Consider the following 14,777-nt stretch of genomic DNA (forward strand, 5'->3'; position numbering starts at 1 on the left):
AAAAACAACTGCGCATTAGTGGCGCGAAAATGAGGCTCTGCCTATGACTAGGAAAGGCCCCCATCTGAAAAAGGTGTACATACAGTGCCTGCCGTTTTTTAACAACAATCCCCAAGATTATAATAACTATTAAGAGTTATAATCTGCCAAATATGCTTAGCAAAGTAATTGTTTTAGCCCAGAAAAATGTCTACCAGTTTTTTAAGGCCCTTATAAAGCCCTTATTCTTTTACTTAATCTAAGAAAATGGCTTACCGGTCCCCATAGGGGAAATGACAGCCTTCCAGCATTACAAAGTCTTGTTAGAAATGTGGCCAGTCATACCTCAAGCAGAAAAGTCTGCCAACTGTTTCCCCCAACTGAAGTTACTTCATCTCAACAGTCCTGTGTGGAAACAGCAATCGATTTTAGTAACGTTTGCTAAAATCATCTTCCTCTTACAAACAGAAATCTTCATCTCTTTTCTGTTTCAGAGTAAATAGTACATACCAGCACTATTTTAAAATAACAAACACTTGATTGAAGAATAAAAACTACATTTAAACACCAAAAAACTCTTAACCATCTCCGTGGAGATGTTGCCGGTGCAACGGCAAAGAGAATGACTGGGGTAGGCGGAGCCTGGGAGGGATCATATGACCAGCTTTGCTGGGCTCTTTGCCATTTCCTGTTGGGGAGGAGAATATCCCACAAGTAAGGATGACGCCGTGGACCGGACACACCTATGTTGGAGAAATGTAGTTTGTATGTTAAAGCGGTAAACAAATAAAGCAAATAAACTGTTGTTACGGTACCTTTTTCACTGCATTATTATACTAATTAATTTATATACATTTACAACATATTCACTGAGCTTTAAAGTTAATAGACTAGTGCATAACATTTTTATTATTTCATTTAGTTTGATAATAAAAGTTTTATAAAGTGTTTTCTAAATCTCATTATTGCTGGGCCTTGGAGAATCGCACAAATTGAGGGTGAAAAAAGCCAAACTGTTAGAAGAATCTTTTTTTGACAATAAATTTGGATAATTTAATGTTTTAAAAGGGACATTAAACACTAAATACATTTTACGCACCCTCTAATTATGAGTGCCACCATTTTGGAACCTAGGTTACACTGCAGGTATATGAGGCAGAGTTGCTGCACATGTGCAAACATGTCAAACCTGGAATGCATGAAACATCATCTATAAGTCAAAATATTATTAATTTTATATTAGTGTATCATATTAATGGTGATATTGGGATGCCACTTGCATAAACATGAGATCAAAGTGTACTTTTAATTTCATAAGCAACATTTTTGAATTTTGAAAACAAAACAATGCAAAACAGAGTTTCCAATACTTACACCATCATACTCCACATCATAGTCGTATGGTACATTGCCACCGTTGTCAAATTCCTGGGCTTGATTCCCCATCTGCAAATTTAGGATTATAGCACACATTTAAGTTTTTGTAAGTTTAATAACCAAAATCTACAGTTTTGAAAAAAAAAAAAATAGAGAATTAGAGTTGAGAGAGAGAGAGAGAGAGAGAGAGAGAATGAAAGAAAGAAAGAAAGAAAGAAAGAGAGACAGAGAGAGAGAGAGAGAGAAAGAAAGAAAGAAAGAAAGAGAGAAAGAAAGAAAGAGAGAGAGAAAGGAAGAGAGAAAGAAAGAAAGAAAGAAAGAAAGAAAGAAAGAAAGAAAGAAAGAGAGAAAGAAAGAAAGAGAGAAAGAAAGAAAGAAAGCAAAAGAGAGAGAGAAAGAAAGAGATAAAAGACAGAGAAATGAAAGAGAAAAAGAGAAAGAAAAAAGAAAGAGAAAAAGAGAAAGAAAGAAAGAAAGAAAGAAAGAAAAAGAAAGAAAGAAAGAAAGAAAGAAAGAAAGAAAGAAAGAAAGAAAGAAAGAAAGAAAGAAAGAAAGAAAGAAAGGAGAGAGAAAGAGAGGGGAGAGAGGGGAGAGGGGGAGAGAGAGAGAGAGAGAGAGAGAGACGAGAGAGAGAGAAATGAAAAGGAAAGAAAGAAAATAATAGATTAATTGACCATATTTTTCTAACTTCAAAGTAGACCAGCAAGACTATAGACTAAATTTTTTTTTACATTAAATGGACATTCTAATAAAAATAATACAATACTCTTTTTTAATTTTTTTATTATTGTTGTTTGTTTTGAACCAATTTCCCTCTTACATGATATGCTTAACCGCATTTACCTCCTCCTATCACTGGCCTTATAATTATTTGAATAGGCAATGAAGGACATCTTTACCAAGTGTGAAAGTGGAATATGAAAGGAAAAAAAAGTAAATATATTTTTTCAATAAAACCGCCCCTATATAATTAAGAAATATCATATAAGCTCATTCATATCACTCTGGACAACTCAAGTTTAACATAGCAGTAGGTCCCCATCTCACACAGATAAATGTTATATTAAAAAAAACAATACAAAAACAAAAGAAAGCAAAGATAGGGGAATTAAAAAAACATTGTAGTGTAACAATGACATGCTTGATATGTAATTTTTGCACTTCTCATAGAAGAACTTTATGTTTTTAACCCTGGCAAAAGGATTAAAACATAAAAGCAATGACCTTATCAGAAGCCACAAGCACTACAGCTCATATTTGTGACCAGCAGTTCTCTGCAGCTCCCAAGAGGGACTTTATCTGAGTATTTAACCCATTTGAGGGTGAGGTTTAACATACAGTTCCATGCCATGTAATCCACAAATGACAGTTCATAGATTTTAAATAACATCTAGAAAACATATAAATATATTGGGGCCCATTTAACAAGCTCCGTAGGGAGCTTGTGAGCCCGTGTTTCTGGCGAGTCTTCAGACTCGCCAGAAACAGCAGTTATGAAGGCAGCGGACCGCGGACAGGGAATCGCCAGAAATCAACCCGATCGAGTACGATCAAGTTGATTGACACCCCCCTGCTGAGTCTGCAGGGGGCGGCGTTGCACCAGTAGCTCTTGTCAGCTGCTGGTTCAATGTTGAATACGGAGAGCGTATTGCTCTCCGCATTCAGCGAGGTCTTGAGGACCTGATCCGCAGTGTCGGATCAGGTCCGCAAGACCTTTCTTAAATAGGGGCCATTGAGTTTTCCTTTGACTGTAAAGAGGTGAAACTATTCCTGCTACTTCACTAGATTTCAGGAATGTGGAAGATGGCCATGTGTTATTAATGAGACCAGTAAAATATGTAATCTCATTAAAATGAATGACATCTATACAGTATATCACCCAATTTTAGTTTCAAACAATAAATTATGGTGTTGGATGTAAACCTACTACAGAACTTTTATAATCAGAACACAAGACAAATGCCCTACCTTTTCAAGATAAAACCAATGCAGTACTGTTTTTTTCATTTAATTTCCCCTATGTTTAACAAGATACAATAAATAAACAATTGCTTATTTAAACATAAAACCCAAACTTATACTTTCATTATTCCGATGGAGCATACTCAAATGTGCTTCACTCTCTTGATATTCTTTGTTAAAGAAGCAGAAATGCACTACTGGAATGAAGCTGCTAAATGGTGGCTATACATATATGCCTCTCGGCATTGGCTCACACAATCAGAAGCTAGTTCCCAGTATTGCATACCTAGCCACTTATGCTTTTCAACAGAGGATACCACAGAGAATAAAGCAAAAATTGCATGCTCTATCTCAATCATGAAAGTTTACGTTGGTCTTTTCTTTCCATTTAACCCCTTGACTGCTGCTCAATAGATACTGGATATCCAAACTGAGAACCTCTCTATAGAAACGTAGATGTATAAAGACAAATTCAAAACATTAGTAGCCAAAACTAATTTTAGAAACTGCGGCTTCTTTAACCTCCAATTCAGATTTTTTTTTTTTAGTTTCTATGTTCCCTTCTTTAAAATATCTGCATGATCATTTTTAACATGTGGAATTAAGGGACACTAAAGAAAAAATTACATTTTCATGATTCAGATAGAGCATACAGTTTTAAGAGACAACAATTTGCTTATATTATCAAATTTTGCAGTCTTTTTATATACACACTTTCTGAGGCACCAGATCCAACTGAGCATGTGCACAAGGTATATGTATACTAGTATGTGATTGGCTGATGGCTGTCAAATGATACAGGGGGCCGGCGTATGGGGGGGGAGTTAAATTTGACAGAAAAAAATGAAATTCAAAGTGCTATTGCATTGTCTTTTTTTGTATGCACTTGTTAATTATGCAATTCTATTGTATTTAGTGGTCCTTTAGTGTACCTCTCTGGCCAGGCCCTTTTCAGAAGTAAGAAAAGACATCTTGAATAAACATGATTAGTGAAGCAAAAAATGTGCTTATCTTCAATTACCCTTTAAAAATCATCATAACAATCAAATGTGTTTCTGCTCCTGGATCACTATAATATTTCATTTGATTTTCTTATAAATAAGTTTTTTTAAAATGATGATGATACTGTACAGAAAAACACTGGCGTTAATAACACAAACTCTGCCTGTTATGTCATATTATAGATCACTTAAAAATATCATCGTTTGAACATAACTTTGAGGCTTTAAATCTCTGGATCAACAGAGCAGATTTTCAAAAGATCACACTAAGATTACTTTACTGATCTATCAAAGTTTTATAACGCTCTCATAACAGTTATTTGTGAGTTGGGACCAGCTGTAGACTGTATACATTTTTGTCATTTTCTAAACAAAAAACAATCATATTATGAAAGGTTTTTTAAAGCAATAGTTTAATAAAAAATAGATTTTTTTTTTTATTTTATGTTTCTTGCTTTGAGTTTGCCATTACTTTGATGTTAATAACTTGTTGGTTAATAACAAAAGTAACTATTGTAAGAGAGAATCAATTACTGTGTTTTACATCTTTCTGTCATTTATACTTTATAAGCTCTTTCTAATTTATATAAATGTATAGTTGATCAAGAGACTGTTCTGTTACTCATCTTATTTAAAGGTGGTTTATAGGGAACAGTGACTCGCAGGCATAGCCCTCTATCCCGGGGCTTGACAAACCTATGGGCCAGCATGCCAAGGGTCTTAATATATTAGCCCTTAGTACCCCAATACTGACCACTTACCTGTCTCCCATCTGGCTATTAAATTTTATCCCATAGCACCGCTTTTTTTGTTCTTCAAGTCTAATTTACACTGACTGGAGGAGGTCAGTTAGCGGTTTGCCGGGATTTTGTGTATTCTGTGCCCTGCATGCAAACTGGTGTATCATGGATCTACTTGTTACCTGACTGGTTTCCCTTTTTGCCTGCTGAGTGATCAAAGACTGGAGTCGGAGCCTGTTGCGGAGTTGCTACGGAGCTGTGAGTGGGGTCGGCCCCTGATGACGTCACGCAGCGCGACAGCGCGGATGACCGCGTAAGCTAGAGCGTGAGTAACGAGCATCGAGAGGGGATATCCCAAGAAGTACACAAGCACAGGTAGCCTAAAGAGTGTTTTGCACTAAACCGGATTGATTTCACCGCATTACTGTATCACCCTGGACAGTCAATTGATGTAACCGGTAAGGGATTCCGTTTACCCAGTTTTATTTTTACAATATAACATGGATAATTGTATAATGCACAAGCATGTTAGGTCCTGATATAATGGGCCTGGAGAAGTAATAAGCATTGAGTGGTTTGACAGCGCCGACTGTTTCAAGACTAATAAGTCTGTCCTCTTCCTCATATTTTGCTGTACCCCTCTTTTGCCGATGTTCTCTGTGGGACTCTCATTGTATTGATACACCAGTGTTCTGCTTTTTGCTTCAGCTTTTTTGCTTATGCTTCAAAGGGGACACATTAGAATACCAAGGCTTTTTGTCTCAAATCACACTGCTTTTGGTTTTCTAAAAAGAATCTAAGTTCATAGAGATTCTGAATATAAGAATATTTGTATAATCACACAGCAATATGGATATGTGCCATTTTCCTTGAGGGCAGTTACTGACATGGAACATATGAGACGATCATTAGATGTGTTATTATCAGATAAGACTAAAAAGACTACTATAACTGATGTTTTTTCAAAAAATGGAAGCTTTGTTAATTAAAGAATATAAAGCATGGTGGGATGTTAACATAATGGAGAAGTACATCTCTCTAAAAATCATACCAAGAGGGCTTAGAGTTTACAAGTTCCCTACATTTATTGTGACGGATCAGGATTTTATTAATGAGTGGAACCTTATTCTATCGGAGTGTTCATCAGGTTTGATGTTGATGCTAATTAAATATAAGAAAGCACATTTGGAAAATTTAAGATCAGAGATAACAGAACTACAGAAGGATTTGAAATTATTTCTGGATCATAAAGAGTATAAGAGATTGGATGAAATACTCAGGGATGCAGTTACAGCTATCAAGAGTGATATAGACTCTCTAAAAATAAAGAAATTTGATAGGGATGTTGCTGATTATAAAAGTAATAGTGTGTACATATGGCCTAGTAACCAGTCAAGAAGAAACAGATCCAAACGTTCTTATAAGAAGAAGGGACAAAAGGACAAAACTAAACATGTGTCGTTTTCCTTTTCAGATACAGATTTGTCTTCAACTGATGATGAACAAGTTTCTAGCATACTGGATCAGGCACACGAAGACCCGTTAAGTGGTAGTGAGACCCCAGTGACAAGAGAATCACAAGAAACAAATCAATCAGAAGGTATGGCTAGTAGTCCAGGAGACATAGTACAGACAATAGAAATGCAGCATAGTAATGTAATGGGCTCTATACAGAATCAGACAGAAACATCAGTCAGAAAGAAAACATCAGATATGAGTAACGCTAATACAATTAAAAATAAAAAAAGAGATGAAAATCAGGTTTTCAGCAGGCAGTAACAAAACAGGGAATAGGGGTTGTACACGAAAAAGGAAAAGGAGAGGTAAGCGGCCAAGTGACAAAAAGATATGGGCTGAGAGCCGCCAAGGCGAGGAACAAATACAAAATCTAGCAGTCATTAATTTGACCACAGAATCAATTAGCAAATCTGAAATGAATGTTTTAGGTCTTGGTTTAAATTTTGTTCCCAGCTGTAACTTTAACCTTTTTGACACCATTATTGACTTAAAACTGCTTTGTGAGAAAGCTTACATTAAAAAAGTATTTTGCAAGTACTAATGAAGTATCATTTGAAGGTATAGATGACCTGTCCCCTTTAACTATGGGTGCACATTGTGATGTAGTCTTTGATGAAGCAAATGATTACATGTCTCTGTTAGAGTTGGAATGGAGACTTATAAAAATAACATTGGGCTTGTAAAAGGGTAGTGTGGCTTTAAGCCAAAATCCATCTTTTATCCTACTAAACTAGGGGGGGAGGTGTTAGAAACCTTCCATAAACGTGTAGAGATGATCTAAAATTATTGCATTCCAAGATACGGATGAAAAAGGTACCAATAACCTTAACCATGAACAAAGACAGGCACTAAAATCACGTTTTGGGAGAGATAATATTGTGTATAGAAAGGGCAGATAAGGGGGGTAATACAGTTATTATGTGGGAAAGGGATTATATCAAAGAAGCAGAGAGGCAGCTTGCAGATGAAGAGGTGTATTGCAAGCTTCACAGCAATCCAACTAGGATTTTTCCAGGGACTTGTGTACGATATATTGGATGATGCTAGAGAAGAAGGCATCATAGATGATTCTACATTAGAATATCTCTTTTGTATCAGAGCCAATAATACCAATCTTTCATCATCTACCAAAAGTGCACAAGTCCCTGGAAAAAGTGCAGGGAAGCCCAATAGTCCTCTGGAATAGGTTCTCCTTTTGAGAACCTCTCCTCTTGGATTGATTCATTTCTACAACCACTGTTTAAACTTATCCCCAGTTATCTGAGAGACACCTAAGCATCTCTTGAGACTAGTGGAAAATGAAGCATGGAAGATGGTTACCTATGGATAACTGTGGATGTAGTAGGGTTGTATTCTTGCATCCTCACAGTAAAGATTAACGGCAGTTAGATTCTTTCTTGATAAATTTACCAACTATGACGAACCTTTTAAGGATTGCGTCATTAGAGTGACAAAATTTCTGTTAAATCACAATTATTTTCTGTTTGATGGGGGTTACTATCTCCAGAAGCGTGGAACAGTGATGGGGGCTAAATTTGCCCCCTCCTATGCCAACCTATTCATGGGTTGGTGGAGCTGTTCCACGTTTATGGAGATGGTAACCCCTATAAAGACCACATCCTTTCTATCATCGCTTTATAGATGATTTGATTTTCATCTGGAGAGGTTCAGTGATGGAGGTAGAAGGATTCATCCAATATCTTAACACCAATGATGTTGTTTAAAATTTACCTATACAGTAGCATTGGATGAAAATCTCATGTGTATGGTGTGGTTTGAAGGTGATGCAGATAAAGAAGGGAATTAAAAGTGGAGATTGTATCGTAAGCCATTTACAGTCAAGATGCCATCCTCCATGCTAGGAGCCTACATCCCAAGTACACAGGTTTTGGGATTAAGTTAAAGGGGAATGCATCAGACTGAGGATAATAGCTCAGAAGATATGTGTAATATAGAGCAGAGTGTCTTAAACTAAAGCAACACTTTCTGAAGAGGGGTTATAAGAGTGAAGTAATAGAAAATGCCATAGTAAAATCAGAAGGTCTTGATAGGAGAGGGATCTTTATTGGACAAAATTAAAACCTAGGAGGGAACATAACAAGGATAAGCCCACTTTTATAACAAAATTCAGCAACCAGTACGGTAGAATTGTAAAGATAGTGGAAAAACAATTTCCAATTCTTAAAGGAGATAATATCTTATATGATACTGTCAAGAAAGGCTGTTGTTTTGTGTCTAAACGGAATCGCACTCTTGGCAATCATCTCTCTCCCAGTGTAGTCAGCCAAAAGAAAGTAGGACGAAGTAGTTGGTTAACATGTAAAGGACATTTTAAATGTCATAACATTAATTGCAAAGCATGTGGGCATACAGTTGTATCTAAACGGTTTCAATCATGCACAACACAGAGAGTTTATGAGGCCACAAGTTGTACAAACTGTAGATCTAAATATGTTATTTACATGGTACAATGCACAGAATGTAAGATGCAATACGTGGGTATGACCACCAGGGAGGTGAGAGAGCGCATTAGAGAGCACCTAAATGACATCTCCACCACAACCCCGTGCTCTGCACTAGCGGCACACTTCATAACACACCACAATGAAAATGGTAAAAACCTTCAGGTGCAAGTGATAGAAAAAGTGTGTCCTAAAGAGAGAGGTGGGGAATATTGACATGTTATTATCCAAAAGAGAGGCTTTTGGATAGTTTCCATGCAAACTCGCCTACCATTAGGCTTCAAATACTGAAGCAGATTTAATAAATGTTATGGGAGGTAAGGAGGCTTCCTATAAAATAAGACCTTTTCCCACTAAGCAGGGTGGAATATAGTATCATAAAGTACAAGTTTAGGGGGAAACAAAGTATGTCACCCAAGCCTATATCTAAGTAAGGAATACAAATAAAATGAATATAGTATAAGCTTAATATTGATTATATAGCATTTAAGGGCATATGTATTAACATAAACATATATACTTAAATAAACAAGGTATGTTGACCAAGCTTATATCAGAGTAAGAATACAAATAAAATAATATAGGATAAACTTAACAATTGAGTATATAGCACTTAAGGGCAGATTTATTCACATATGCATAATACTTAATGATAATGAACATACCAGTATTGGAGGGTATCAAATTAGAGAATCAGTCTGTAAGAGGTTAATTACTGTGTTAATCATCTGGTGATGTAATACATCTGTTGACAAATAAGGATAGATGGAGGATTATGGAGTTAAGGCTTCTGATGACGGCGTAAGCCAAAACGCGTCAAGCTCTTACTTTACACTTGCAAGTGTTTGTTTTACTTGTTCCATGCTGTGGTAAAAACCAATAAAAGTATTTTTGGACTTTAAATTTTATCCCGTAGCACCGCTTTTTTTGTTCTTCAAGTCCCATCTGGCTATGATTGCATTTTTGTACTTGGCACCTACCTCAGCTCCTCTTAGCTTTCCCTGGGAACTACAACACCCAGGATACTGAACAGGTAGAGTGGAGGTGCAGGTGGGAGAGAGAGTGGTTGCAGAGCACTAGATACATCTCTTGGTGGTTGTGGGTGGGGAGGTGCTGGAGAACAGCTTATTTGCTTAATGTTAATGCTGTTATTTTGAAGAGCCAATTCGGCCACAAATCATTCCTCAGACTGCCAAAAGGGAATTAATGTAAAGAAGCACCATCCGTATTCCTGTGGGAGCTACAAATGATCAACTGAAACTTGCCTAATGCTTGTATTGTGATCCTGGTAGCTGCAGCCGACTTAGGCCTAGCTTCCATTGAGGTGGTACATTGTGGAAACTGGTGATAAAAACCCTTTTTGTTTTTACCACCATGTGTTCCACACTTTTACAAACCCAATGGAAACTAAGCCTTACACTGCTACAGTGACCACTACATACAGCATGTGACAATAAAAAACACCTTCATTTCTCTACAGCTCACAACTCAGTATTGTGTCTGATATGAGGGAGATTCTCATTAAAATCAACGTATTCATCTCTTTTCAAATCTCATATACAAATCCTTTTTTTTACAGTAATCATATGATTTTCTACTTGAATCTATCCTGCGTATTATGTTCTCCTAATGCCCATTTATGGGTACTTGGTACCCATATATGGTGCCGATCACTATTTCTTTAACAACAGAAATCAGGGTGAGAGTTAGAGAAATTTTAATATAAGATTATGATTACAGAGGAAAGGTTAAATCACACTCACTTGAATGTTCCAGTTCCAAATATTTTGGACTAAAAGTGACTTTATAATTTTTCTAAACAAAGATGTATTTTATTTATTTCATTATACCTAAGCTGTATCAAATCTACAACATCCTCCTCCTGAACTAGGGTAGACTATTAAAGAAAGCACTTTCTATGCATGTGTTTGTGAGTGTGTACAGGTATATTTTATACAAATACTCTGAGGGCAGAAAAAACATAATTTATTGCTTACCTGATAAGATTTATTTCTCTTGTAGTGTGTTCAGTCCACGGTCATCCATTACTTATGAATATTTCTCCTTCCCAACAGGAAGTTGCAAGGAGAAGCACCCAAGCAGAGCTGCTATATAGCTCCTCCCCCTCACATGTCATATCCAGTCAATTCGACGAAACAAGACGAGAAAGGAGAAACTATAGGGGTGCAGTGTGACTGGAGTTTATAATTTAAAATTAGAACCTGCCTCAAAAAAGACAGGGCGGCCGTGGACGGGAGGTATGGAAGGCACACTACAAGAGAAGATAAATTTATCAGGTAAGCAGTAAACTATGATTTTTCTCTTGGTTAAGTGTGTTCAGTCCACGGGTCATCCATTACTTATGGGATACCAATACCAAAGCTAAAGTACACGGATATATGGGAGGGACAAGGCAGGAACATTAAACAGAAGGAACCACTGCCTGTAGAACCTTTCTCCCAAAAAGCAGCTCCGAAGAAGCAAAAGTGTCAAATTTGTAAAATTGAAAAAGGTATGAAGTGAAGACCAAGTTGCAGCCTTGCCAGAATCTGTTCAACAGAGGCCCAGGTGGATGCCACAGCTCTAGTGGAATGAGCTGTAATCTTTGCAGGAGGCGCTGTCCAGCAGTCTCATAGGCTAAGCGTATAATGCTACGAAGCTAAAAAAGGAGAGAGAGGTAGGCCGAAGCCTTTTGACCTCTCCTCTGTCCAGAGTAAACGTCAAACAGAGAAGAAGGTTGTCGAAAATCTTTAGTTGCCTGTAAGTAGAACGTCAGAGCACGGACCACGTCTAGAATTATGCAAAAGACGTTCCTTCTTTGAAGAAGATTAGGACATAAGGATGGAACAACAATCTCTTGAATGATATTCTTGTTAGAAACAACCTTAGGGTAAAAACCCAGGTTGAGTACGCAGAACTACCTTGTCTGAATGTAAGATCAGATAAGGAGAATCACAATGTTAAGGCAGATAACTCAGAGACTCTTCGAGCCGAGGAAATAGGCCATCAAAAACAGAACTTTCCAAGATAAAAGCTTAATATCAATGGAAATGAAGGGGTTCAAACGGAACACCCTGAGAGAACTTTAAGAACCAAGTTTAAGCTCCACGGGAGGAGCAACAGCTGTAAATAGCAGGCTTAATCCTAGCCAAAGCCTGACAAAAAGCCTGGACTCTGGATTCTCTGCCAGACCTTGTGTAAAAGAATAGACAGAGCAGAAATCTGTCCCTTTTAGTGAACTAGCGAGTAAGCCCTTTTCTAAACCCTCTTTAGAAAAGACAATATCCTAGGAATCCTAACCTTCTCCATGAGTAAGCTCTTGGATTCACACCAATGATAAATATTTACGCCATAATCTTGTGTAAATTTTTCGGGTAACAGGTTTCCGAGCCTGTATTAATGTATCAATAACCGAAGCCGAAAACCCCACGCTTTGATAGAATCAAGCGTTCAATTTCCAAGCAGTCAGCCTCAGAGAAATTAGGTTGGATGGTTGAAAGGACCCTGAATTAAGAAGGTCCTGCCTCAGGGGGTAGTAGACCATTGGTGGACAGGACGACATGTCCACTAGGTCTGCATACCAGGTCCTGCGTGGCCACGCAGGGCGCGATCAGAATCACCGATGCTCTCTCCTGTTTGATCCTAGGGCAATCAGGTCGAGGTAGCTACGGAAAAGGTCGAAACAGCATAAGCTATGTTTGAAAAACCCAAGGGGCTGCTAGTGCATCTACCAGCACCGCTCCCGGGTCCCTGACCTGGATCCGTAACAAGGAAGCTTGGCGGTTCTGGCGAGATGCTCATGAGATCCAGATCCGGTTTGCCCCAACGATGAATCAGTTGGGCAGAATACCTCCGGGTGAAGTTCCCACTCCCCCGGATGAAAAGTCTGGCGAATTAAAAAATCCGCCTCCCAGTTCTCCACCCTGGATTAGATCGCTGAGCAGGTGGCAAGAGTGAGGACTCTGCCCAGCAGAATTATCTTCGAGACTCCAACATCGCTAGGGAACTCCTGGTTCCCCTTGATGATTGATATAAGCCACAGTCGTGATGTTGTCCGACTGAAATCTGATGAACCGCAGTGTTGCCAACTGAGGCCAAGCTAGAAGAGCATTGAATATGGCTCTTAATTCTAGAATGTTTATTGGGAGGAGGTTCTCCTCCTGAGTCCACGATCCCTGAGCCTTCAGGGAGTTCCAGACTGCTCCCAGCCTAGTAGCTGGCATCTGTTGTTACAATCGTCCAATTCTGGTCTGCGAAAGAGTCATTCTTTGGACAGATGAACCCGTGACAAACACCAAGAAGAGAATCGTCTGGTCTCCTGGTCCCAGATTTAGGCAAAGGGACAGATCTGAGTAATCCCGTTCCATTGACTTAGCATGCATAGTTGCAGCGTCTGAGAGTAGGCGCGCAAATGGCACTATGTCCATTGCTGCGACCATTAAGCCGATACAGTCCATGCAGCTGAGCTACTGATGGGGCTTGGAATGGAATGAAGGACACGGCAAGCATTGAGAAGCTTTGATAACCTGGACTCCGTCAGGTAAATTCTTCATCTCTACAGAATCTATAAGAGTCCTAGAAAAGGAACCCTTGTGAGTGGTAATCAGAGAACTCTTTTCTACGTTCACTTTCACCCAGTGCAACCTCAGAAATGCTAGAACTATCTCTGTATGAGACTTGCATTTTGAAAACTTGACGCTTGTATCAGAATGTCGTCTAGGTACGGAGCCACCGCTATGCCTCGTGGTCTTAGTACCGCCAGAAGAGAGCCCAGAACCTTTGTAAAAATTCTCGGGGCCGTAGCCAACCCGAAGGGAAGCGCTACAAACTGGTAATGCCTGTCTAGAAAGGCAAACCTTAGGTACCGATAATGATCTTTGTGAATCGGTATGTGAAGGTAGGCATCCTTTAAATCCACTGTGGTCATGTATTGACCCTCTTGGATCATGGGTAGGATGGTCCGAATGGTTTCCATCTTGAACGATGGAACCCTTAGGAATTTGTTTAAGATTTTTAAATCTAAGATTGGTCTGAAGGTTCCCTCTTTCTTGGGTACCACAAACAGATTTGAATAAAACCCTTGCCCCTGTTCCGTCCACGGAACTGGGTGGATCACTCCCATCACTAAGAGGTCTTGTACACATTGTAGAAATGCCTCTTTCTTTACTAGGTTTGTTGATAACCTTGACAGATGAAACCTCCCTTGTGGAGGAGAAGTTTTGAAATCCAGAAGGTATCCCTGAGATATAATCTCCAACGTCCAGGGATCCTGTACATCTCTTGCCCAAGCCTGGGCGAAGAGAAGAGAGTCCTGCCCCCCACTAGATCCGTCTCCGAAAGGGGGCCCTGACTTCATGCTGTCCTTAGGGCGGAAGTAGGTTTTCTGGCCTGCTTGCCCTTGTTCCATGACTGGTTGCCTTTCCAACCCTGTCTGTAACGAGCAGTAAGTTCCTTCCTGTTTTGGAGCGGAGGAAGTTGATGCTGCTCCTGCCTTGAAAATACGAAAAGGCACGAAGAATTAGACTGTTTGGCCTTCGATTGGGCCCTGTCCTGAGGAAGGGTGTGGCCCTTTACCTCCAGTAATGTCAGCAATAATTTCCTTCAAGCCAGGCCCGAATAAGGTCTACCCTTTGAAAGGAATGTTTTAGTGAATGTAGACTTAGAAGTTACATCTGCTGACCAGGGAATTTAGAAGCCTGTATGCTGAATCCAGAATTTTTTAGCCGTAAGTTTGGGTT

The 14,777-nt window shown here is 38.8% G+C and overlaps 1 protein-coding gene across 2 annotated transcripts in view; it reads right to left on the minus strand.

The window, feature by feature from the left end:
* BEND2 (BEN domain containing 2) overlaps positions 1 to 14,777 on the minus strand; it is a 268,497-nt gene that overhangs the window by 118,339 nt on the left and 135,381 nt on the right. For both annotated transcript variants that reach the window (XM_053707395.1, XM_053707394.1), the window contains exon 4: positions 1,354 to 1,425. In XM_053707395.1, the coding sequence (XP_053563370.1) occupies positions 1,354 to 1,425 (72 nt within the window). The remainder of the gene's footprint in view (positions 1 to 1,353; positions 1,426 to 14,777) is intronic.

This window comes from Bombina bombina, chromosome 3 (assembly GCF_027579735.1).
Source record: "Bombina bombina isolate aBomBom1 chromosome 3, aBomBom1.pri, whole genome shotgun sequence".
Lineage (NCBI taxonomy): Eukaryota > Metazoa > Chordata > Amphibia > Anura > Bombinatoridae > Bombina > Bombina bombina.